The following is a 26,296-nucleotide window of genomic DNA, read 5'->3' as shown; positions in this document are numbered from 1 at the left end:
CTTGGCTCTCAATGGATCATCGGCAAAGATAATTGCACCGTTCTTATTCCGAAAGACAAGGAGAAAGATTACAGTACACAAAGTAATGGTCCTCCACTTGGCGAAGATGCGCCGGAGCCACAAGTTCTTCATTAACCTGTACCCTGACCAAGTCACCTCACGTCGCCGCTTTCGGCCAGCAAGACGGCCAATGACCTGTACCCTGCCTAAATCCTCGATGATCTCGTCGACAAACTGCAGAGGCTGTCTTATCTTCAGAAGACACGCGCTTCGTTTGTGCGGTGATATCGATGATGTCTTCAACCCAATGTCTCTTGAACCCTGGCATCTATCGGAGGAAACTATACACACCATCAGCCCATACTTGCAAACTAAAGCCGTTCAAAACATAACCATTCACATAACGAGACATCAATTCCCAGCAGCAGGATTTATCAAAAAAAAAAAAAAATCCCAGCAGCAGCAGGCAGAGGCATAGCACAGCTGTAAGTGGAGATCTCTCTTTCTATCTATCAAAATAGGAAAAACTTTTGGCCACTTTTTATGCTTTAATTTAATGAATTTCTGTAGGGGGTCCTGCCCCTTCAGATTCATCCAAAAAAAAAAGTTCCAACAAGCATCTGACTTCACTGCAGCAATCTTTAAGATTTTTGCATTGTACATTTTCGTTGGAGCATAAAAGCTAGCTGGGTATACTTATTTCTATGCCAACGTTGTTCTGTTGTTGGTGTTTGGCAGTCAGCTAAGCTTATGGCTGGGGTGAATTCCACCAATATATGCTTCGACGATGCTTCATTGCAGCAATGTTCCTCGAACATTAGATGCTCTCATGAATCAGTGGAAGCCTTCCATAAGACCATGGGAGCAACTTTGTGGCAGGTTAACATGCTGGTACTCACTGATGCTGTTCTAGCTGGTGTACTCGTTGCAATTGGAGCCTTCGCGCAGCGGTACCGCCACCACCCCTTCACAAGGTTCATCTTTCTCGGAGCCACTACCTTGCTATTGCCTATTACGTCGTACGTTGTGTCTACAATCAGCACCGACACCAACGATTACGTTTACAAAAAAAACCTTGCAACTTTGGCAGCATCATGCCGTGGAGGTTTTCATTATTTTACAGCTGTATCATGGGCGTTCCTCATTCAGATCACCATGATCAACACTTGCGTAATAGTCGCTGTTGATGATAGGGAAGAAGGTCGCAACAAAGGTCCCCCTATCCAGTTGCTTTTTCAGGGTCTTTGGACCGTCTACCTTGGTGTCCATGCCATGGGACCGATTACGACCGATATCTGGCAACTTTACCTTGAATTGATGCTTTTTGCTATCATTTGTGCTAAAATTGTGTTAAAATGTTATGCATTTGTGAAGGCCCGGAAATCCTTTGCATTTGGGCGTAATCCTCGTCTTATTTCTGGGTACATGGAGCAACTACAAGAAGCAATTCAACCCAATAGACCATTGGTAGGTGAAGATCATCCTCCTCCACTCTTGGTTATGGGAGAACAAGATAGTAATGTGGATATGCGTCCTCATGGGTATTTTGTCAATGCGATTGGCTTAGTGACCATTGACAAGGTTTGGCAGTTGAATGATGAGGTTTTTCAGTCAATGCGACATTTAAAAGACCTGTGCTTGTCATTTTCATTGTTCAAATTGTTGAGATGTCGATTTGTGAGGTACGAGCACGCTAATGATAGATCTGTGGGGACTCCTAACTTTTTCTGGAACTTCTTGCTGGGAGATGGCAACCATGAAAGGGTCTTCCAGGTGATTGCAGATGAGCTTTCTTTCATTCAAGATTACTATTTCTCATCACTTCCGGTCTCCTACTCGAAGTATTGGTTGCCTATGTTGAGTGTCAGTATCTCACTCTTGAGCATAACTTACTGCATCTTGGCTACAAGATTCATCATCATGGGCCTCCTGTCGAATTGGAAGACTAAGTATAGCCATCAGCTGCGTTGTCATTTCTGGTGCAAGGAGAGGCACTTGATAAGCAACAGTCAGGACACAAATTTTGGATCCTTTTTGTTTGATGACATTTCTTTATTTTTTCTTATCGCACTAGTTGTGATAGCAGAGGTGAGGTACATAGAGTCCTACATTTTCTCCAATTGGACCAAAGTAGCCCTTATCTGCCACTATATAAACCATGCTGCTTTGCAGCATTCTGTTTGCATGAGGAAATGTTTTGGTTTTCTGTTGCGATGCAAGTGGAAGCTCATGAAGCACGGGGGTGAAAAAATGGGCCAGAGTTCAGTGTTGGTAGTTCACCCCAGAAGAACCGCACTTGTTCTTCTCAGGCGTCTCCTGTGTCTCCCAGACCTTGATAGAAGTGTGAAGATACCTGACGCAGTGAAGGTCAGCATCTTTGATACTTTGCGGCACTACAGGCAGCACAATTGGCACCAATTGGGCAATGGCACAGAATCTCTAAGCCGCAGCTCAGTAAGAAAAAGATTTCTCCTGTTCTGCAGTAGAAACAGCGCATCTGATACTATACTTACATGGCACATCGCCACATGCATCCTTGAGTTATACCAACACGGTCAAGGACAAGGTTTTCAAGCCGATTCCAATCACAAGGTTACTGCTACTCACCTTTCACGGTACTGCACATACCTAATGGCCTGGTCCCCAGATCTGCTTCCAGATGATGATGAATGGAGCAAGAGCCTATATGAGGCAGTCAAGGAGGACGCTAAGCGTGCCCTGGTGGGGTTCAGTGCATTGGCACCGGAGTCTGAATACGAGCAGGTGGTCCGATTGCTAAGTGACAATTCTTTAAAGAATGAAGTTCTCAGGAATGGTGTGAGGCTTGCAGAGAAATTGGTGGAGTTGACAGAAGGAGAGGCATGGATGATGTTGGCTGAGTTCTGGTCAGAGATGATCCTGTACATTGCTCCCTCGGAAAATGTCAGAGGTCACTTGGGGGCCATCGCGCGGGGCGGTGAGCTGATAACACTTCTCTGGGCCTTGCTAACACATGCTGGGATCAGGAGTTGGCCTGCTGACGCTGCTGGCACTGCTATTGCTTAGAGCTTATTTTTTTTTTTGTCATTGATAGGTTGGTTTAATTTCCATGTATACATGGTCTGTAGAACAGTACATGGTTTCTCTGTATGGTGTCCACCTTTTGTACTCTTAAATCTCGATTGAGGCGTGTCAATTGCCACTTCTCTTCATTGATGGGGAAGTTGTGGATTCAGCTAGATTCCTATTACTGGGTTATTATAACTTGTTGTATATACTAGTATAAGCAGTTAAGAATTGAGTCTGTGAGCAATGTATTGCTTGTTAATACTGATGACAAACTGACAACCAAGGCTAGGTAACCTTTTAATAAATTTCAGTAGGGGCTCACACCCCTCCTGTTTCACAAAAAAAAAATGACAACCAAGGCTACCTATGTAGTAGTTATCTAAGGTTAAGCTGCCGCTAGCTAGTCTATGGCGGATCCCGAAACAGAGTAAAGAGTGGGCTAAATCATCAAAGACAATAAATCGTACTAGCAGCACACCAAAAAATATAAAAGATGTAACAAAAACTAATGATGTAAATGTAAAACAACAGATTTGAACAGAACAAGAATACCTTGTTCATGAAAATCAACTCAGCTTCCAATGCATCAACACGCCGGCTACACTGAACAATTCATTTCCCGTTCAATTTCTGCCAAACATTCATACGGTTCATCATATATAAGGCAAAAAAAAAAAAAAGTGGGAAAAGGCGAATAGAGTTGTAGACCCATCTGTGACCTGTCAGCCTCCCAACGAAGCAAACCGCCTCTGCGTCAAAACGTCGAAAAGCCAGCGCGCGCAATGTCCGCCACCACTAGCGTTCCCCTCGCCGTCGCCGATGCCATCTGGGCGGAGATCAATTCTACCAGCCAGGCATCCGACGAACTGGCCTGGGAAACTGGCGGCCTGGCCGGCTGGCCTAGGCCGCTGGGGCCTGAGCGATCAAGGCCGGCCAGCCGCGGGGCGGGAGCCGGGTGACTGGCGACCTGGCCCAGGCGAGCAGGGGGCAGAGAGCAAGCGACGGCGAGCCTCGGAGACGGTGTCGGACCTCGGAGGGACGACGGCGGGAGCTGAAGGCGGAGGCGTGGGCGTCCGACGCCGACGCCGACGAGGCGAGCTGGAGGCTGACTGGCTGGTGCGGTGATGGGCTGGTGCCCGGTGGTTGCGAGTTGGGCCTGGAGCTGGAGGAGGCCGTTGGCCTGTTTTGGCCCACGAAGGATGGAACATATTAAAATCCTTCATACCATTCATTAGGAGAAAATCATACATCAAAGATTTGAAGCCAACGCTTGGCAATCAGCATGTAGACTCATTTGCAGCCTCCAAACCCAAATGACAGTCATGCTAATATAGAAGCAAAATATCTAGAGAGTGAGAGAAAACAGAGACAGCAAGCACAACTAATCTGCAGTGAAGTTTTACAATCAGGCAGCCCACGGCTATAGGGAATTTCAACCAAATATCTGCAGTGAAATCAATGCTCCTCTCAGATAAGCTATGGGGTAATGTAGAGGCAGCAGAAGCTCTAAGAATTTAGGAGCTTGCATATTTTAGAGCAGTTTTGTGTGTTGGCGAAAATTTTTTTAGTCTATCTGTTTTTGCTAGATTCTGTGTTTAGTTGTTGTGGGCTTTCATATTTCAGCCTCTCTGTTTTTGCCTCTCTGTGTTTAGTTGTTCTTATGTGTTATGGTGGTTTCGGCTTGATATCTGTGTTTAGTTCTTGTGGGCGTCCATATTTTAGCGCATCTGTTTTTGTCAGACTCTGTGTTTAGTTGTTTCTCTGCGTTATGGTGGTTTCAGCTCTATATCTTTGATTTCAGTTGAACATTTAATCTGTGGGGACTGGGGCAGGGACTTGATGACCTATATTGTCCTCATTACGGAGAAACCTGTTTTATCTCTATTCTAAAAATGTTGAAGTTGTTTTACCACAGCACTTACTGGTTTAAGGTGTTTGCAGTGTTATATAACCTTAAGCTTCAGGATGCTACGCCTTGGCATCAGGACCAGATGCCCGCTAGTTTGTGCTGAAAAGACAGACCTGTGAAACAGCTCGTTTTAAAAGATTTTTTTTATTCCAAAAGCCCAAAACCTCATGTCTCCATAGCATACACAAGTACAAGTACAATAATTAGTAGTGCCAATCTACTTGTATCTTATTACCACCGCTTCATCTCCCACCCGAGATGTCGGTTAGTGTGCCATGACTAACCATTGTCGTTGCTTGTGACATGATGTATGAATCAAACCCTTCACTTTGCATCATGAATTGCATACCGAGGGTCAAGCTTTCTGGCATTTGCTCTGGCAACATCATGTCTCCATCAAGGTATTGCATGACTTGACGCATGGTAGGCCTAGAATCAGGAACCGGATGGGAACATAGCAACCCTAACTTTAGCACCAAGATAGTCTGGTTAATGTCAAACTCATCTTGTATCCTTGGGTCTACAACTTTTGTTAGCAGTCCTTTGTGCCATTTCTCTAGTACCCAATCGACCAACATCGATACTGTGTTGTTCTCTCTATTGTGTTCAACAGGTCTTCGCCCACAAGTGACCTCAAGAAGAAACACTCCAAATGCAAACACATCGGTGATAGGGGATGCCTTTCCTGTACGTGCCAACTCAGGTGCTATGTAGCCCATGGTGCCAACAACATGTGTGGTTTGTGCATCGATACCATGATCATACAACTTTGCTAGACCAAAGTCACCAAGTCGTGCATTCATCTCATTATCAAGGAGGACATTGCTTGCTTTAATATCTCGATGGATCACAACTTGGTCCCACTCCTCATGAAGGTAAAGCAATCCTGAAGCAATGCCTTTGATGATATGAAACCTTTGCACCCAATTTAAAGATGGCTTGTCATCTTCAACATACAAATACTTGTCAAGGCTTCCATTTGGCATAAATTCATAAACCAAAAGGAGTTCACCTCTTCTTCGACAATAGCCAAGTAGCGGCACTAGATTGCGATGCCTCATACGGCCAATACTCACAACCTCGGCTATAAACTCCTTGATACCTTGTCTTGACTCATGGGACACCTTCTTAACTGCGACCTCTAGTTTGGACATTGGAAGAACCCCTCTGTACACACTCCCAAATCCCCCTACACCAAGCAGGTGCTTGCTCTTGAAACCTTGTGTTGCACTGAACAAGTCCTTGTATGAGAGACGATGCGGCCCAAACTCGACTTCCCAGTCCTCTCGAAGCTCAGCATACTTTAACCGTCTCCACATAAATTGGAAGATGACAACAGCTACCACAAGAATGAATATTGCAGTTGCTATTGGCATGACGATTTCCATGACCTTAGAAGAATTCTTTGAACCTTCATGGGGCAGCTTAGGTAGCTTGTCAACATCAATACCAGGAGCAGATTGATTCATAGCAAAGCTCCATCCGAGCACATAGTGCTGTGAATCAATACTCCCCGTTGTCGATGAGAAGCCAACATATGCTTGGTCTGTGAGCACTGTTGATAGGTTGTAGGTTGTTAAGATAAGTGGTCTCATGGGTTTGGACATCTTGAGAGGAGCAATAGTCACACTAATCTTAGTAGTCACTTCATCATAGTCTACCCACACTTGCATTGGCTCATGGCTATTGAGTGTCAGGTTTTGATATCTGCCTTGGCTGTCATCATAGTACCCGGTGTAGTTGGATCGCACCGAGCGGATGTCATTAACATCGACACCAATGTGATTATCACTGATGTCCTGGAACTCAGTATTCTGGATTGTGTCGAGCTCAACAGCAAAGATATGATTGCTTGCATTGCCACTATTCTGTCTATTGAAGAGCCCTAGGAATCCCCTTGTACCCGAGGAAGAGAGGTTTGTGCTTGGGGAAATGAGGAAGGCCATGCCATGGGAGCTTAAGTTCGGAGCGATGGAGAGAATGGCAAACACAAAAGAAACAGAGAAAGACTGCACCTTGCCACGGGGAGCCTTGTGGAACCTCAGCAGCTCAGGGTGGAACGCATGACCTTTGTGTTCCCCATTGCCACTACTCAGTTGGAGGAGGCCACTGGATGTGATGGTCGCCATGCCATCAAGGGTGAGGTTAGCACCATTGAACCCACTGTAGATGAATCCGGCATTGTCAATGCTCGAAGTGGCCTGATTGATGCCAAGAAAGAGCGAGGGTATAAGCAACAAGGACAGTGTGTGCTGCATCATGGTGTATAGGCTGGAGTGTGCAACGAGCTTAACTGTAATGAGAAAGGATAAACTCAACTACACATATATGGGAGCCCACATATATAAAAATATCTTGTTGGTGCACTGGCCGAGAGTGCACTTCAATTATATAAAAAAAATGAAAACTACAAAAATGGAGTCTTGCTGGTGGTCAATCGACCAGTAGCTCTTAGATGTTGCTGTACCTTGTTAGCCAGGTACGATTGATGTCGACAGAAAGGACAAGGGGGATTTGAACACAAGGTCGGCTATTTAGGCCTTGTTTAGATATACCCAAAAATCCAAAACTTTACAAGATTCTCCATCACATCGAATTTTATGGCACATACATGGAGCATTAAATATAAATAAAAATAATAACTAATTGCACAGTTTACCTGTAAATCGCAAAACGAATCTTTTAAGCCTAGTTACTCTATGATTGGACAATGTTTGTCAAATAAAAACGAAAGTGCTACAGTGTCAAAATCCAAAAACTTTTTGCATCTAAACAAGACCTTAAGCGTGATGTAGAGTAGTTTATTTCAAAAGGCGGGGCCCAGAAAGGCTGACAACCTGAAATGACTCGTGTGGAGAACCTTAATTCCTTAGAATCGAGGGAAGGTGGATGACAGGATTCTTGCTTGTCACAATCATGTGTAGGATCAATTCAAAGTAAGATAGACAATGAGAGGGGTTGAATGATTGTGGAAGTTGAAAAGTAGGTGTAACTTTTCCCTCAAAAAAAAGTAGGTGTAACTTCAATATTTTCCTTTACATAAAAAACTTATTTGCACCTACACTACTACATAAACCTTAATGGTGGGCCTTTTTGATTAACGCAGGCAGCCGTCTAAAGGTCAAGGTTAATTAAACGTTAACAAAAGCGGCTGCTTTGCGTATCTCGGTTAACAATTAACAGAGAGAGGTACCATAGAATGTCCGCCTTAATTAATCGATTAAAAAAAATTAAATCCACGAGCCCATCGGCAAGCTCGTTCTTGAGCCCTTTCCCAACCCATGAGCCAATCCACTGGGAGGAGCCACCGCTGCATTGCTTGCTGTGGAGCCCACCGCTGCCGCTTTGCTCGCCATGGAGCCCACTTTACTGGATCCCAAGGCCAGTGAGGGTGACAGACACGACACCACTGGATTCAGACGAAGGGCCGCGCCGTCGATGCCACCACCAGAACCCACCGTCCTAGGGCCACACCTACCGCGCTGTCACTCGATCCAGCTACTAGAGGTCTATGCTCGTCGTGCCATCGCCAAATCCAGCCATTGGAGGTCAATGGCCACCACGCATCCCCAGATCCATTTGCCAGTGGTCTGTGCCTGCCATTCCACCAGATCCGTGAGCCCTTGTAGCCTGTGCCGTGCGCCCCCGTGCCGCCGAGCGCTGCCATGGCCACACGTCTTACGGTGTTCGTGTTGCCCGCTGGCCATCGCACACCCTGCTGTCGACAAGGGAGAGGTAGGATACGAGGGAGAGCCGCATCACGTGTGTGGAAGGAAGGGAGAGGAGACCGAGTGACGGAGTGGAGAGGAGACTGAGCTCTCCATCTGATGGTGGTTGCATGGTGACAGAGAAAGATGAGTGTTCTAGGATTTGTGTTTGCTTTTATATACTGGAGGTGGTAGTGGGCTGGTGTGTGCTGGTGTGGCCTAGGTCTGATTCATGAAGGCAGGCCTTACATTGTACTTGTGTCCGAAAATTGATTTAAGGAGACAGTTGTCTTAATACGACCACCTCCGAAAATAGACTATTTTTGAAGACCGTTGTCTTAAGACGATCGCCTCAATTAATCTATTTTTCGAGGCGGTCATTTTTTTGGTGCCTTGGTAAATAAAACGAACGCCTCCATTAATCGCCAGGAATTAACCAATGTGGTTGGATTTTGTAAAATACCTCGGTTAATAGAAGAGCACCCCTTCACAAAATCATTTTGTGTAGTAGTGCCAGTTTAAAGTTTTAGATAGAATATATTATATAACTTAGGTTGACCTCAAACTTTGTCATAATATATTATATAAAATTCGTAACTAACACAACTTTAATGACATCAATAGAAGGTCTAGAACTCGAGATATAAAACAAACAAGCTTGATATGTCATATGGCGACGAGAATTAATCAAGCCCTAATTTTGCGATTAAAGAAAATCTATGAAAAATTAATCATCAAACTTCCCATATCAATAACTACATGCCCTAGCCTAGTTTTAGATGGACCAAATCATGTGTAAAGTTGCAAAAAGGAAATAGATCTACAACCAACAAACATTGTAGCGGAGGAGTGAGATTACCAACATGTCAATCAACAAATATTTGATCTCTATTGTATAGACGTGTTCATAAGATACATCTCACAAGTATTCTTATTAGGATTTTTCTCTAATCTCAAAAGTCTAGATGCCTCACCAAAAATCCTTGACTGTCCACTACCATATTGGTGGAGTTCTCTTAGTGTTTTTAATTAGTAACAAAACACTAACACTAGTCATAGCACTAGAGAATCCTCACTAGGAGACATTTACTAGCGAAAGTTTATACTAAATTTTTGAATGCTAAAACACTAGAAGAAGCCCATATTACTAGGAGAAGTTGAAATTTTTGGTTGTGGTCTCGACCTCTTTTTATTTGCTAGCATCAACACCGGGACAACAGACATGACCTTCTCAACCAAACCAGACATAGTCCACTTTTTATGACTAAAACGCTCAGGTAGTGTGACATGGATGTCGAGAAAAATCAATTCCATCGAACGCTCCACCCTGGTCCCACCTTTTTCTTATTCTTCTCATCCATTCATTGGCTGCCTTACCCTCTCACCGATATGTCTCCTTTCTCTCGTTCCATCTAATGTCCCTCTCACTCTATCTTCCCTCCATCTGATCCATGGAATCACATATTCACAGAGCAAACTAGCTCATCGGCCTTATCATATCCTTTTTTGGTGGATATTAGCATCAATTCAGATCAGCGCTTCCTCCCCACATCCTACAGGTGTGCGCCTCCCAAGGCTCAAGCGCCTCACCGTGGTGGTTGCGCACCATGCCATTAGTGCTATGAGGACATCACTTGTTTGGATGCACCCACCGCTATACATGGACCAATGACTAAAGCTTGAAGGAGGCAATTAAACCTAAAGTTAAGCTTGTTTTTAAGTAATACTTTTCATAATTATGAGAATAGATTGCTATCTAATGATGTTTTTGTTCATAGGAAAATTGAAGAGGGTCATGAAGAGCTTGGAGAAAGGCATGAAGGTGAAGAAGGCTAATAACATCCAAGTCAGGAGGGAAGTCTAGCTCAACCTAAGTTCAGATTGGAGAAAGGTATTAAGGTGAAGAAGTCTGCTAGGGCGTCATGCATAGTCAAGAGGAAGGTCTAGCTCAACATGAGTTCTAGTCCAGCTCAGCCTCGAGGAATAGCCAAAACTAAAACAGATGCCCAGGATGCATACGAACTTGGTTTTTGACATTCTACCTATGGATGGAATGATAATTTCATAAGATAAGCAATGGCATTGGTCTTAAATCAAAATTCTCCAAAGTCAATGGATTAAACTTTGAAACAAGTCAGTATTTAGAATCTGTCAGGGTGCTGCGACACCGTCTTTTGGACTGTTGGGCCCTGTATTGTCTTAGAGCTTAATTATTAGGGAGCACATCCCGTGGGTATGCACATCCCCAAAGACTTTATACTGAGCCGTCGCCACTGAAATTTGGTTTTTGAGGTTTTTCTTAGATCGACTTATCAATGAACTATCGTCGTTCAGCAGGTTCCGAAACCCCCAACATCGAGTGTTTGATAATATAATACATCCACGATGATGAGGAAATCACTCCATCACGCACAAGCCAAGGAGAGAAGGAGGATGGGTGTGGGTGTCCAACTTGTCTTCATCATGGTGGAGGCCTAGTCCAACTGATGTTAGGATCCATCTCAGATTCCAGGAGCAGTCTCTAGTAAAAATCAATGCCTAGGGCACACTCCACTTGACGATTCTGACAAGATTACTCCGAGAAGATTTTGTTGCATTGAAGACATCAGAAGAATCAGTACTGAGATGGCTAATAATCCAAAAAGGACCAAGGGGTTGTGTACCAAAGCACATTGGCTAGTATGTCTCATTATAATTTAGTACTTAGATATTATTGTGTTGCATTATGTTCCTTAGTGGATTACATGGTATATTTTAATGTAATATGTAAAATAAGCCACATGGATGCAGTGCGACAAGGAACGTTTTGGGACTGTACAATGTAAATATTACTTCTGTGAGTACAAAAAGGTACTTGAGACACACTGAAATGTAAGTAACCAATCGGTTATCATCTCGCCATATAATAAGTTGGCAGCAAGTACATTATTGTTCAAAACCATCATTTTAAAGTATGCTTTTGTTATAGTGGCGTAATGACCTGGATCTTAACGCTAAGGAACTACACGACGATGATCTCCTATATATTGTTGGGGCGCTATGCCAATTTCCAGTGGATGAAGTTATACACAAGAACACTGAGTACCACGACCCATCATCCGCGTCAGGATGATAGGCTAATTGTGCGAGGCTTCACGATCGGCACAATTCAAACTTAGGTTATTTAGAACAATGCGCATTTGATGTAACATATTATTAGTATATATTGTGCATGTGGAAACACAACTGCATATAGAAAATCGTTTGTAGTGGTGGTTGGGAACAACAGCTGCCTCTGAGAAACTGATTTGTAAAGTGGCTAGAACAATAATCGCCTATGAAATTCCAACTTTAGAGGTGGCTCTTGTCCCAGCCACTTCTAGAAATATATTTCTAGTTGCGGCTGGATTAGCCGATTTCTAGAGATGAGGAGATAGAGGCAGCTGGGACAGCCGCCTATGTACACAACTATACCAAATAGAATTGTTTAGCAGAGCTAAATTGTTAGCGGGCCGAGACAATTGATAATATCATAACCATTTGAAAAGCTGTAGCAACGCTGTGTTAGCAGGCTGGACCGTGGGTTCCAGCCACCGAATTGCAATATACTCCTATTTGTACCAAGGCCCACCCCGGTAATGATGGTAATCATGCATGGTGTAATGCCGGCCTCAAGCAAGGAACGAACATGTTCCAATTTCCATGTCACCAGAGATCTACAAGACGCTAACAAATCATCAGTCAAATAAAAGATCTAATAAAGCATCTCCAAGAGATTAGCTAAATTATTTTCTAAAGGTATATTTTGCTATTATTGAAGAAAAAACGTCTCCAACAGACTCTGTAAATGACTCTTCATATTTAGAAACTCTCCATACCACCTTATTCGCTCTCTACTTTTGGATACCTACCTCACTAGCTATCTTTTATAGAGTCTGTTGGAGTACTCTAATATCTTTTTGTCAAATCTATTTTAGATAGTAGCTAAATCGGTAAATTTGACTAGTTTTTTTAGCTAATCTCTTGGAGATGGGTATAATAAAAAATAAAGCCAAACGAAGTAGCGAAAGAAAGCATATAGCCTCCACATGACGCTCAGTTTAACTAGTCATTCCGAGTACATTGCTTGCCATATTCATGGAAAAGGAACAGATCTGTCGTCCCATATGCATGTTTCCTTTTTCTTTTATTGTTATTTACTATATTCTGTTATTAAACAAAAGTATACTATTGTTCTTCTTGCTTTGTGAACAATCCAGAAGCCTAAGTTTCTTTTTCTCATGCAAATAAGCAAATTAGTGCCGGTAGCCCAAACTAGCTTTCCTGAAATAACCCAAGTCCTAGCTTATTAAATCAGTGCCAGTAGTCAGCACAAACTTATACGTAGTAAAATAGACAGAGACGCGTGCATAATGCTAAGTTACTACTTTTACTTACTATGAGGTAATACTAAGTTAACTAAATATGAGCTATTGTTTTTTGAGGTAATTATTTAAGTAATCTAGGAAAAAAATAAAAAATATTCTCAAAATCTCCTCGTCAAGCGAGAAACTGACAAGCGGCTGAGCAAACCGTATTATATATCTCCTAGAAAATAATAGATAATATATTAAACCATCCAATCTAAATAAATGAATACTCAGAGCCATTTGAGAGTATCACAGCAAAGTCCCACGTCTCACACAGCTCCTAGTAAGTAACAAAATAACCATCACATAGCTGAAACAGCTTGTAATGTGTACCAGCCAGAGCCAGGGTTAAAACTACCGAGTGGACACAAATACCGGAGGGCGGTAAGATCTAAAATCATGAAACCGTCGAAGTTTTGGCCGCAATTTGTGTTACGTTGTCAAAATTTAACATATGAATGAATGTTATCTAAACGAAAAAACAAATTACTGGTGGATATATTTACCCAGTAGGACCAAACATCACTGAAATGACCGAACATCGCTAAAATCAGCAAAGTTCAGCAAAAATTCTAAACACCTGGTACTAGCTCGATAGTTTTTTTTTGAAACATGCTCGATAGTTTATTTGAGAAGCTATGTCTAGAGACAAGCTAAAAATAAGGGACAATGTCGAAGCTATCAAACCGACATGGAAGCAATCATATCCTACACTGGAAAGATAAAATGAGAGCATGTACTTTACGTCTTTACGTACAGTGGGAAGCACACTGCATCATGAGCCAGAGGATTTTACAATTTTGAAAGCTATACATATATAACTGGGCAGGTAATTAATAATGAATTGAAAAAAAGGAGAGGTGTGTACCCAGATCGAGCTTAATTTTGGATGGCGCCGACGGCCGACCATTGCAATGCGCTTAAGGCTGACGATTGCTCCTATGCTTACATATATATATGGCCCCTGATCTGCACACAAGGCTTGCACGCAGATGCATCACAAGTTCACAACGCAGGAAGGCATAGGCAGCATCGATCAGCACTGAGCCTCCACCCTTAAGGTAACTCGGCTACTTTGAGTGTTACTAACAACCCATCTGTATCTGTCTTAACAGAATTATAATAAGCAGCTAATACAGGTATATATCTTTGCTGTAATTCACTACTACAGTATTGATAGCTTCTTATTAGGACCCGTTTGCATCTTACACTAGTCGTCGTTTCTTCAGTTTTCTTTGTTTGACAATAATTTAAGGCCTTTCACGAACCCTAACAAACACCAATGGGCCCAATATACCAATAGGGATATTTTGGTTTCCAATAGTGTCTAGATGAAATATTTCAAATGCTTGTCCATTCATCAATGAATGAAATCAAGAGTATGGTCAATTATTCTATTTCCATGTCATATATAGTCCTAGTTAAAATGCTTCAAGATAGAGTAGTAAGATTGGTTGCAACATGTTATTTATTAATTAATATAGGTGTGTGGATGATATTTTTCATATACTAGTTTTCCATGCATGATCTAATATTTCTTCGATTAGTGAGCATGATGGTTCAGAGGATTAATACATGTTAAAAAAAAGAGTAGCATGCTCCTCTGTTACTTATAGTACATTAGAATTTAGAATAAGTTGAGGGCATGATTACTTCCTTCTTCTAATGTCACTGAAATTTGGTGATCAGCTGGCCTATGGATTATGGAGGGAACTGTACCGCAACTGCTACATTGCATGAACAGGTCCAATGCTCAAGTGACGCCATTAAAACCTTCAGCAACACCAGGACAAGGCAGATATGGCTGGGGAATGCACTGCTGTTTGCCAGTCCTGGCGTCATAGGAGTCTTAGTTGGGATAGGCGGCTACGGCCAGCGCTATCGCCACCACCCCTCGATCCGTTTCATATTCCTTGGAGCCAACACACTATTCTTGCCCATTGTGTCCTCTGTCGTCTCCAGCCTTAGTGACAGCTCCAATGATTATGTCAACTCACCAAATAACAAATGCACGGGATCAACCTTGGCTGCTTTGTGCTATTCCAATATCCATCCATGCACTGTCATAACATGGGCATTCCTTGTTCAAATTGCCTCCATCAACACTACCTCTGTTGTCGCTACTGACACTAGAGAAAGTCCAAGGATAGGACCTTCTCTCGAGCTACTTGTTAAGGGCATCTGGATCTTGTACCTAGGTGCTAGCATCACCGGAAACCGGTTTTTCTATGGGATCTTTGGAGTATCACATGGTAAAAACCACATGTCATCGGTCTCCACTTCCATCTGTTCCAAAATAATGTTCGCACCTTTTGTTCTCATTTGTGCCAAACTTTGGCTCAAGTGCTATGCATTTAAAAAGGCAAGGAGCTCATTTGCACTAGGACGTAATCCTGGCCTTGTCTTTGGGTACATGCAGCAGCTACAACAACAAGAAAGAATTCCACATGGTGAACCTCTGATAGGTGAGGATGCCGGCCCTCCTCCTCTCCTGGTTATGGGAGAAGATAGGAGACAAGTGGTGAATCATCCTTGTGGGTATGTCTTCACCAATGGCTCAGGAGACAACAATAATGGCTTGGTTACCCTTGATAAAATTTGGCAGTCAGACAAGGCTCTTCTGATGGTACCGAAACTAAAAGATTTGTGCTTGTCCTATGCACTATTCAAGTTGCTGAGGTGCCGGTTTGCAAGGTACAAGATTTCTGATGTTGACTCTGTGAGGATGCTAGCATTTTTTCGTAGCTTGCTGCTAATGGAGGGTGGACATGACAGGGTGTTCAGGGTGATTGCCGATGAGCTTTGTTTTGTTCATGATTACTATTATTCATCCTCCTCAATATCCTATGCAAAGTGTTGGGTACCCATTTTGAATACCTTTATCTCCCTCTTGAGCATAGTTTATTGCATTGTGGCTGCAAGCTTCATTTTGGCACTTGCAGTGTCAGCTCAGCACCAGAAAGGCCATCTCACACAGATCCAATGTCACTTCTGGTGCACTCAACTACTGGCGGCAAGCAGAAGAAGGTCTCAAAACTTTGGAAGCTTGTACGTTGATTTGGTGGCAGTATTTTTGCTTCTTGCTTTGGTCCTTTCTACTGAGGTGAGGGATATTGCTTCATACATTTGCTCCAACTGGACAAAAGTAGCCCTCACATACCATCATGTAAATTGTACCTCTTCTCAACATCCACTTGGAATTCAAAATTGGGTTGTTAGCCGTTTGCTAAAGTGCCGAAGCATGACAGTGAACCAATGGGAAGAAACAATAGGCCAGTGCTCAGTACTGGCTCTTGATCACCCAATACCAAGCCCTACTGTCCGTCTCATCAATTTTTTCAGGTTGCCGGACGAAATGATCAAGGTCAAGGTGCCGGAAGCAGTGAAGGTTTGCATCTTAGATGTGCTCAGAAGCATCTGCAATAACAGCCATGGGCTGCATCGTCTAAGCAATGGAGCATCATCTCTGCGGCGGATCCAAGATGGTGACAGATTCATCTGGGCCTGCAACGGCAATGGTACTGCAGACATCATACTTACATGGCACATCGCCACATGCATCCTTGAGGCGAGGCATCCTTACCGTCATGATTTGGTGAAAGGTTCTCCATTCGTCTCTGATCAACACAAGGTTGCTGCAACTCATCTATCACGGTACTGTGCGTACCTTATGACCTGGTTCCCGGAGATTCTCCCTGACGAGATTGAATGGAGCAAGAGCTTGTATGAAGTTGTCAAGGAGAATGCCACACGTGTCATCGCTGTCCGGGCTGCGACCTGGCTGCAGTTGGCACCTGAGGCTAAGTACCTGGAGCTAGTGCAGTTGCTAAGTGAAGGCTCCAATCATGAGGTGTTGCAGAACGGAGTGAGGCTCGGAAAGCAGTTGGTTGAGGAATTCACCGAGGCTGAGGAAATAGCATGGGCAATGGTGGCTGACTTCTGGGCGGAGATGATCCTATATGTCGCGTCTTTGAAGAATCTGAGAGGTCACTCCAATACCATCGCCCGTGGTGGAGAACTGATCACCCTTCTCTGGGCATTGCTCTTCCATGCTGGGATAGTTAGTAGGCCGGGAGAAACCGGCACAGCAGCTAGTGTTTGATGGGGTTGCTACTTGCAGTGTCTGTCCTCGTGTTTTTATACTACTTATTATTAATCATGGTGTTTCCATGCATCTATAAGTAGGAGTATATGGGATCGACCATGTGCATGGAAGCCATCAGAGATGTGCGCACTGTTATAAACGACGCATAGGAATATGAAGTAAACGAAATCAATCACAGCGAAGACACACGATTTACGTGGAAAACCCCTTCAATGCGAAGGGGAAAAACCACGGGCACCAGCCGGCAACAATCTCATTATCTCAAGAGTTTTGGGTTACACGCCTATAGCGGCTTACAAGAGAATCAAGTCTCTGGCCCAAGCCTCTGGCGACGGGTCTCCGCTTCGCTCCGTCAGAAGCCCGACCAATATCCTGAAGTGAATTTGGAACAACTCCAACACGCACACTATTTGAATTCCATTATATTTTCTTATCTCTATACTACTTCTTATATCTTGGATTCCACTGTCCAGCTTCAACAGCTGGTCTTGTCTCTAGCTACTTGATTGAGCTGCTCCTGCACATGTCTGACTACGCACCAGCGGCATTGAAGGAAATTAAAAAAAAAAACTGAAAATTGATAGCCAGATCAAACAATCATATATTTGATAGAGTTTAATTGACCAATAATAGCCATTATTATATTTGCTGTTTTGTAAAATTCTCCACATCCAACATATAAATAGTGTAAATTGATAATATAAATCTTTGACCTAAATTACTACCACCACTGCAATTATGTAAAAATAAGGGGTCTTTACCTAGTGCCCCAAGCAATCGGCAAAAAATTTGTCGGCAAAGACCTCTTTGCCGAGTGCTATTTGTCGGGCACTTGGCAAAGACTTTGTCGAGTGCTGCCACGGCACTCGGCAAAGAAAAGGCACCATCACAGCGGTTCCACCGTTAACGGTGGCTTTGCCGAGTGCCTTCCAGTAGGGCACTCAATAAAGAGTTTTTTTTGAAAATTTTTTGCCGAGTGCCTCCCGCTCGACACTCGGCAAAGAAAATATTTTTTAAAAAATCTTTGCCGAGTGCCTCCTGCAGGCACTCTGCAAAGAAAATTATTTTTTTGAAAAATCTTTGCCGAGTGCCTCCTGCGTAGCACTCGGCAAATAAAAAATTTTGAAAAATCTTTGCCGAGTGCCTCCTGCAGGACACTCGACAAAGATTTTTTTTTTTTGAAAAATCTGTGCTGAGTGCCTCACCATATATGTCACAAATATCATATCCATCACTATATATATCACAATAATTCGATCAATTACTCAGAACAAGTCCATCACAATTGTTCAAATAACACATGTGCATGACAACAAGTTCATCTCAAATTCAAGTGCAACACTATATATGTGAACAACATACGGAAATACAAGTGCAACTCAATGAGGAGGCCATTGCCCTCATGCATCTGACTGGGGAGTGCCATGAAGTGGATTATTCGAACCTGAGGCTGCACAAAGAGAAGAGCAGTTGCGTGCGGAGGTAATCCCATTGCCCTCATGTAAGACAAGGTTACTTAAATAGGTAATCTAGTAATTACTTGCATGTGTGAGATTTACTCATAGGAGTAGCAGTTACGTGAGGGGGAGGTGGAGGTGCAGCCATTAGCCCCGGTGGCACAACTACACCCGTATGATCCCCAAGAGCCTGCATGAACTGAAGCATGCATGTCCGCAAAACTCTTCTCCTAGGACTCCCGCTCGGCCTCCATCTCGGCAATCATCCTTTGCTACTCGGCCTCCAGCTCTTCGCTCCTCCTTTTTGCCGCTTCCAACTGGGCCTACAATAATGCAAAGCTAATTTACAATAATGCAAAAGTAAATAAAGTTGTGTAAAGATTAATGTACGACAAGTAAAATATGAATAACCAGGAGTGCATCGACATGGTGCACCGCAGTGTCCTGCCGTAGGCGTATGGGTGGGCCTAAGCACGTGCTCGTGCTCTATGCTCGGATCTGAGAGAGTGTGGGAGGTAGAGGCCGTATCAATGATGCCGTCACCAAGCCAATAGTGCCCATGCTTCTTGCCTCCTCCAATCCTCATGACGGTCTCTCCATCAATGTCGTTGATCCTCGGATCGTAGTCTGGCCCATGGATCGACCTTGCCACCGACGTGTAGTTACTGATGCGGTCGTAGATGCTCTTATTGGTGTATGCCTCGGGCGGGTCGTCCGTGTTGAAGGAGATGTCAGACGTCGCCTTGCCCTTGTGGGCCATGGCATATACCACGAACTAAGAGCACTCTTGGCCACCATGTAACATCGACTGCGAGAAAGGCAACAAGATGATTACAAATAAGGCATAATTGAATATTAGAATAAAAAACATTAGCACATACCCATGCTTGGGCGTATCCGGCGAGGTTGCGGTTACTTTGATGGTGTAGTACACCTGTCATCAACAAACACCACTGTCGGGAAGCTTCATGTGCCTCGGCCCACTTAGGGGCCAACCACGATGTCCATCATCGCCTCCCAAGCCACGGGGTACGCGACGCACCACCAAGGCCTCATCTACACGTTATCATGTATTTCACATATAAGAATATCAAATTAAGCCTAATCTCAAAAGAAATCAATATTAATGTTTTTTGACCATTTCATCAAAAAAAATGTTTTTTGACCACGTCAAGAAAGTGAGGTTTGGTCAATGTCATCTATCTTGTCTCTGCCTTGATGACCTTTAGTCCAAGCTTCGTCCCATAGTAATTTATGATGGCCTAGACATGCATCTCGTAATGGATGTCCACCACGCGTTTTCTGCAAGCTCTGGCGGCCACCACATCCACCGTGCCCTCGAATCCCTCCTCAAGTTTGTAGTACTCCTGCATACATACAGACACAGTGTATCTACTAATTATTTCAAAATAAGTCCAATCAATACATAGTTGCAGGTACTGTAGTAGGGCTAAAAAATTTGGGCACGAAAAAATAAAAAATTAAAATCTTTGCCGAATGCCAGAGGGAACACTCGGCAAAGAAATTATTTTAAAAAAGAAAAAAACTGTTGAGTGCCACACAAGGGCACTCGGCAAAGAAATTATTTTTAAAAAAATAAAAAACTTTGCCGAGTGCCGGCTAAAGGCACTCGGTAAAGAAATTATTTTTTAAAAGAAAAGAAAAAAATCTTTGCCGAGTGCCGGCTAGGAGCACTCGGCAAAGAAATTATTTAAAAAAAAAGAAAAATCTTTGCCGAGTGCCAAGCACTCGACAATGAAATTATTTAAAAAAAAGTCTTTGTCGAGGGCCGGCCGGTGGCATTCGGCAAAGAAATTATTTAAAAAAAGAAAAAAAAACCTTTGAAGAGTGCCAACTGGTTGCACTCGGTAAATAAATTATTTTTAAAAAAAAACTTTGCCGAGTGCTCGGCAGTCGGCACTCGACAAAGACTGACGGTCGTCACCTACAACCGCCTTTGTCGAGGGTCGGGCTTTGCCAAGTGCTAGGCACTCGGTACAGATAGCCTTTGCAGAGTGCCCAGCTTTGCCGAGTGCCTTGCCGAGCGTTTTTCTTTGCCGAGTGCCCGACATGTAGCACTCGGTAAAGACTCAGTCTCCAGTAGTGACTGCCGGATCAAAATCCAATAGTGAAAGCTTAATTTTGAGATGTTAATTATGGCTAGTGATAGAATAATTGTAACTAAAGGCCTAATTTCACAACAAAACAAGGGATGGGGAAGTATATATACATGCGTATTGTTTTAGATAATTAATATATGATGAGAAGTTCCAGCTAAATATACTTCTACACACATGGAGTTAGGATGCAAAGTGGATGGCCACTGTTTGGAATTAAAAGTGGAGGGTAACTAAACTTTACCATAAAGGATAAAGATATAAAAAAAAAGTATCCACATGAGAATTTTGTTAGAGTACCAGCAAATAAATCAGTGAAATGAAAGATAAGCGATTAGTGGTGGGTCCTAGATTCATACATAAATTTCTAACACTTATCTCTCTTAAAGTTATTAATGGTCCACGAGAAGCTTTAAATAGGTCCATGACAGTTTTAGTCCAATCTAAGGAATATTTTATAAAACAACATGATGATAGTGTCACATTAGTCTTCCTACAGAATAAGACCATCCCTATCCCTTATAAAATAAGGGGTACATGGCCGATTGAGTTCCCAACTATCCGATCGATACAAAATCAATCTACCAACCCTTTTACCCTGTTTTCCATCCCCCTCCTGGGCGAGAGCTTCGACACAGTTTCTTTTCTAGTTTGCCTGAAAACTAGTCTATTCTTCATCACACAAGCACGTTGATTATCATTTGGTGGTTTGCTTATAAATCTCTGCATTCTTCACTGCAAAAAGAGTATCATCCTCACTGCGTTCTTCAGTCAATACAGTCTATGCGTGCTCTCTTACTGATGTGTGATCCAGGATCGATCCGGAGTAACACATACATAAGTCTATGAGCTAAATGTGTATTATCAAAATAGTTTCATTCAAATTCTCTATAAAATATTAAATATGTGGTCAAAGCTTGGTCAAAGTTAGAGAAATTTCACTTATGATAAATTTAAAGTGACTTATAATTTTGAATTTAGAGTACTATCTACTTAGGAATGATTACAATGAAAGCATCAAATTATTAACTGGCGTGGCGGTCGATAGAAATAGAGCGAGGGAATCCAAGCATACTAGAACGTACAGTCAAACTGTAAAACTAAAGGCTCAAAGCACACTGCATGTGGGCAAAAAGCTATAGGTTCATTCAAAAGATAAACATGCAACGTAGTACCACCGGGCAGGCAAGGAATAAAGAAGCTGTATGTTGGTGGCGTGCGCCTGAGACGCTGTGGATTTGGGACGGCCATTATACTGGAATGCTCTGCACCAGGTTGATGCATGGCCTCTGAGATCTCCATATCTTGATCCTATACATGGGTGGAGGCCGCTGCATGCACAGCTAGATCTCCAATTATTCAACGGTAACTACTTAACTATATATTCCCAATTTACTATGTTTATCTATATATCTCAGTAGAATTCATATGTGACAGAATTCAATTCTAGTACTCCATTCTGTTTTTACCAGGCCTATTAGGATTTGGACCACCGATTTCTCTTACAATATATCACTAATCGCTTCACAATCAATATGTCGCATCAAATATTTTGGAATCCAAATAATTTTTATGTAGCTTCTATATACACACTAAGCATGTTTATAATTTGACTAAATGTGGTTCAAAATTTATGAAATTTGGTTCTTTAAGATTTTATTACGCCTACTAGATGAGAAGGGAGAGAGTATTTCATTTACTTGTTACACCAGCCAGCACCAAATTACATCTGTTTTTGCTTAATCGCAAGTTCTGGGTTAGCACGTATGCCTCATTATTGATTCCTGCTTGTTCTATCAGTTTGTAATTTGGCAATCAGATATGGATCCACCGAGTCCAACCTGGATATACTCCAATAATGTGGCACTGCAGGAAGAAATGCGCTGCCCCAAGGTTGCTGTGGTGGCCTTCTACGACACCATGGGACGGCAGATATGGTTGGGGAACGCCATGCTTCTCGCAAGCGCTGCACTGACAGGAGTCTTGGTGGGGATAGGCAGCGGCTACGGCCGTCGCTACCGCCACCACCGCTTCACCCGCTTCATCTTCCTTGGAGCCAACATACTCTTCTTGCCCATCATCTCTTTTGTCGTCTCTACCCTTCGTGACAGCTCCAATGACTATGTCAACAAAGAGGATGGAACAACCTTGGCGGCATTGTGCAATTCAGTGTTCCACCCATGCATGGTCATAACATGGGCATTCCTTGTTCAGATGGCAGCTACCAATGCTACCTCAGTTGTTGCCACTGAAAGCAGAGAAGGTCCAAAAGTAGGCCCCCCTTGGGAGCTGCTTGTCAAGGGCATCTGGACCTTCTACCTTGGTGCCAGCATCACAAATAAACGTTTTTTTCATGGGCTGTTCAGGATTTCTTCTAGTGAAAACCACAGATCATTCACCATCATCTGTTCCAAGATTATGTTTGCGCCTTTTGCTCTCATCTGTGCCAAGATTTGGTTCAAATGCTACTCGTTTAGAAAAGCACGGAAATCCTTTGCGCTAGGGCGTAACCCTTGTCTTGTTTTTGGGTACATGAAGGAGCTACAACAAGTAAGAAGCCAGCATGATGGAACATCAACTGTAGGTGAGGATGCATTATTTTCTCCTCTCTTAGTTATGGGAGAAGATAGCAGGCAAGTGAAGAAGCAACCTTGGGGGTATGTGTTCAGCGACATATGGACAATGGCTATTGACAGAATTGGCTTGGTGACCCTTGATAGAGTATGGAAGTTGGACAGTGTGGCTCCCACATCAAAAGACTTATGCCTGTCCTTTGCATTGTTCAAGTTGCTGAGATGTCGATTTGCAAGGTATGATATCGCTAATGCGGTTGGCTCCACGGGGCACAAGTTTTTCTGGAGCTTGCTATTGAAGGATGGTGAACATAACAGGGTGTTTAGGGTGATTGCTGATGAGCTTTCATTCGTTCATGATTACTACAATTCATCACTACCAACATCCTATGCTAAGTGTTGGCTACCTTTCTTGAGCATCCTTATCTCACTCTTGAGCGTAGGCTACTGCGTCGTGGCTGCATACTTCATTGTTGTGTTTGCAGGTCAGGTGCACAAGTATGGCCGCAGTCAGATCCACTGTGACTTCTGGTGCAGTAAACTACAGGCGGTGAGCCAGTTGCACAATAAAAATTTTGGGAACTTGTACTTTGATGTGTTGCCAGAATTTCTGCTTCTAATTTTGGTCCTGGTCGCTGAGGTGAGGGATATTACTTCCTACATTTCCTCCAATTGGACCAAAGTAGCCCTCATATGCCACCATGTAAAATGTGCATCTTTGCAACATCAGCAAACAAGATATCAATGGTTTGGTCCTCTCTTGCGGTGCAGATGCAAGTTAGTGAATAATTGGGATGAGAAAATAGGGCAGTGCTCAGTATTAGTGCTTCACCCAACTACAAGAACAAACTTTATTGGTCTTCTTAGTCGTGTACTCCATCATTTGCCAGATGAGAAGATGAAGGTCAATATGCCAGAAGCAGTGAAGGCTTGCATCATGGATTCGCTAAGAAGCACCGCTAGCAACAGTACTCTAGGTCAAGTAGGGAATGTCCGAACATTTCTGCAGCGAAGTGGTCAAGCTGGAACAGGTTTCCTCTGGGCATGCAATGGCAAGATGAGTACATCTGATATGATACTTACATGGCACATCGCCACAAGCATCTTTGAGGTGAGGCACCCTTACTGGGATGATATAGAGCAAGGTTCTTCCCCGGTTTCAATCCAGCATAAGAGCGCTGCCACTCATCTGTCACGGTATTGCGCATATCTTATGACCTGGTCCCCGGAGCTTCTTCCTGACGAGGTTGCATGGACCAAGAGCTTGTATGAGGCTGTCAAGGAGGATACTGAGCATGTCCTCAATGTCCGTGCTGTGACCGGGCCACCGTTGATGCCTGAGGCTGAGTACAATGATTTGGTGCAATTGCTAAGAGAAAAGTCCAATCATTTAGTGGTGAAGAATGGTGTGAGGCTCGGAAAACAATTGGTGGAGTTGGGTGAGGGTGAGGAAACAGCATGGGCAATCCTAGCAGGTTTCTGGGCGGAGATGATCCTGTACGTCGCGCCGTCGAACAATCTAAAAGGGCACAAGAAGGCCATTGCCCGCGGTGGAGAACTGATCACTCTCCTCTGGGCACTGCTCTTCCATGCCGGAATAGTTAGTAGGCCAGGTGAAGCTGCCAGCGCTGCTGGTAGTGCCGTTGGTGTTTAGTGTGCAGTTGCGAGAGTTGCAATGTGTTTACCAATTAATCATGCTTAGTTGGTCTTGTCAATATATAGTGGTGTTTGTGTCTTCTTGTTACGGTAACTATATAGAGTCCATCTATTATCTAAGCATTTACTAGACATGAAAATAAATCTCCATATTAGTTCGGTTGGGTGGTGCAGACGGTGACCGAGCAAATCCAGGATGCGTGATTTCCTCGGAGTAGTTCGATCGGAAAAGAGGCAGAAGGAAGCAGGGCGACGTGCAATGGTCGCTGGGTAGAGTCTCCGCGACGGACGGGCGGCTGAAATTTTGGCAATTTATTATTAGACTAGCAAATATACCCGTACGTTGTAACGGGATATAAGATTATTTGCACGATCATTAAATAACTTTTACTTTCGGGATTAAATTATTCACTGATTCCATCGTGCATTTCAGTTCGTCTTAGAATGAAACTCATTATAGCTCATGGATGCACGTTGTTGAAATTTGTCTTTGGGACTTCACATTATGTATAGACGTGCTACTTTAAGTCATGAGACATGAAAGAGAATGACAATGAAAGAGAATGACAGATTGACAAAAACACTCTATTTAATATTATATATGTCACCGGTGGATTTTCATAGAGCTGGAGCGGTCAAAGCGTAGCGCGCAGCACGGCACCAAATGTGAAAGGCATATAAGACCCACGGCCAGATTGGAGGCCCAATTGTTTGTATACATATATATACAACTTGTAACCCTAGCTTTGTTTTATTCCCAGTCCCAGCCGTCACTCCTAAATTTCCAGCGGCTAGCACCAACACTCAAGCAGCCATAGCTCCTTGCCTCAGCCACTGCTCACCGGAGATGGGAGAGGACCAGATGTCAGAAGAGTGGGTATAGCTGGCTAGCTTCTTCACGCAGTCCCATGCGGATCGCGAGGCGCCCGGGATACCTCTGGCGGCGGCGGATCTCATGCGGTCCACGCTCGAGTAACGGCGGCGGAGCTCACGCGGCGGGCCATGGCTCTGGCGGCAGTTGGTGAGGATGCGTTCCGGACGGCTCGCGAGGGGCCTGGTGTGGGCTGCCCTCACATGGTCTCGTTGGGCAGTGGGGTCCACTTTGAGAAGGCGATCTGGGTCAGCAGCCTGGGAACGTAGCAATTTGGCAACTGGCAACGTCACAGGACTTGTGCTGCGGCAAACAGCGGGTGAGGCCCTGGTCATTTCTTTGGCTATATAGTTGGTGGCCTCGTTTTGCTATGTATTTGTTCTCGATCTATAGTATATATAGTGGCTACATGGTTGATGGCTCCGATTTGCTATTTGATTTCGGTTTAGGATGGTCAAGATAAAA

The 26,296-nt window shown here is 43.5% G+C and overlaps 3 protein-coding genes and 1 long non-coding RNA gene across 4 annotated transcripts; 3 read left to right on the top strand and 1 right to left on the bottom strand.

Moving 5' to 3' along the window:
- Window positions 5,086-7,282, bottom strand: LOC8059924 (L-type lectin-domain containing receptor kinase IV.1). The gene has a single exon (XM_002459271.2). It carries the CDS (start codon window positions 7,216-7,218, stop codon window positions 5,200-5,202), a length of 2,019 nt encoding a protein of 672 aa, XP_002459316.1. The 5' UTR covers window positions 7,219-7,282; the 3' UTR covers window positions 5,086-5,199.
- LOC110433203 lies at window positions 10,104-10,916 on the top strand. The gene is made up of 2 exons (XR_002450628.1): window positions 10,104-10,367; window positions 10,443-10,916. It is a non-coding gene; the product is annotated as an uncharacterized LOC110433203 (long non-coding RNA).
- On the top strand, window positions 14,000-17,521 carry LOC8059923. Its single transcript, XM_002461373.2, has 2 exons — window positions 14,000-14,113; window positions 14,742-17,521. The coding sequence occupies exon 2, from the start codon at window positions 14,749-14,751 to the stop codon at window positions 17,152-17,154; it is 2,406 nt and encodes an 801-aa protein (XP_002461418.1). The 5' UTR covers window positions 14,000-14,113; window positions 14,742-14,748; the 3' UTR covers window positions 17,155-17,521.
- LOC8086377 lies at window positions 22,543-25,021 on the top strand. The gene has a single exon (XM_002461372.2). The coding sequence runs from the start codon at window positions 22,553-22,555 to the stop codon at window positions 24,956-24,958; it is 2,406 nt and encodes an 801-aa protein (XP_002461417.1). The 5' UTR covers window positions 22,543-22,552; the 3' UTR covers window positions 24,959-25,021.

Source organism: Sorghum bicolor, chromosome 2 (assembly GCF_000003195.3).
Source record: "Sorghum bicolor cultivar BTx623 chromosome 2, Sorghum_bicolor_NCBIv3, whole genome shotgun sequence".
In the NCBI taxonomy this organism is placed as follows: domain Eukaryota; kingdom Viridiplantae; phylum Streptophyta; class Magnoliopsida; order Poales; family Poaceae; genus Sorghum; species Sorghum bicolor.
This window is presented reverse-complemented; position numbering and strand designations above follow the sequence as displayed.

Excerpts from the sequence above, each read along its gene's own strand:
- LOC8059924 (XM_002459271.2), bottom strand. The coding sequence starts at position 7,218 with ATGATGCAGCACACACTGTCCTTGTTGCTTATACCCTCGCTCTTTCTT.
- LOC8059923 (XM_002461373.2), top strand. The coding sequence starts at position 14,749 with ATGGATTATGGAGGGAACTGTACCGCAACTGCTACATTGCATGAACAG.
- LOC8086377 (XM_002461372.2), top strand. The coding sequence starts at position 22,553 with ATGGATCCACCGAGTCCAACCTGGATATACTCCAATAATGTGGCACTG.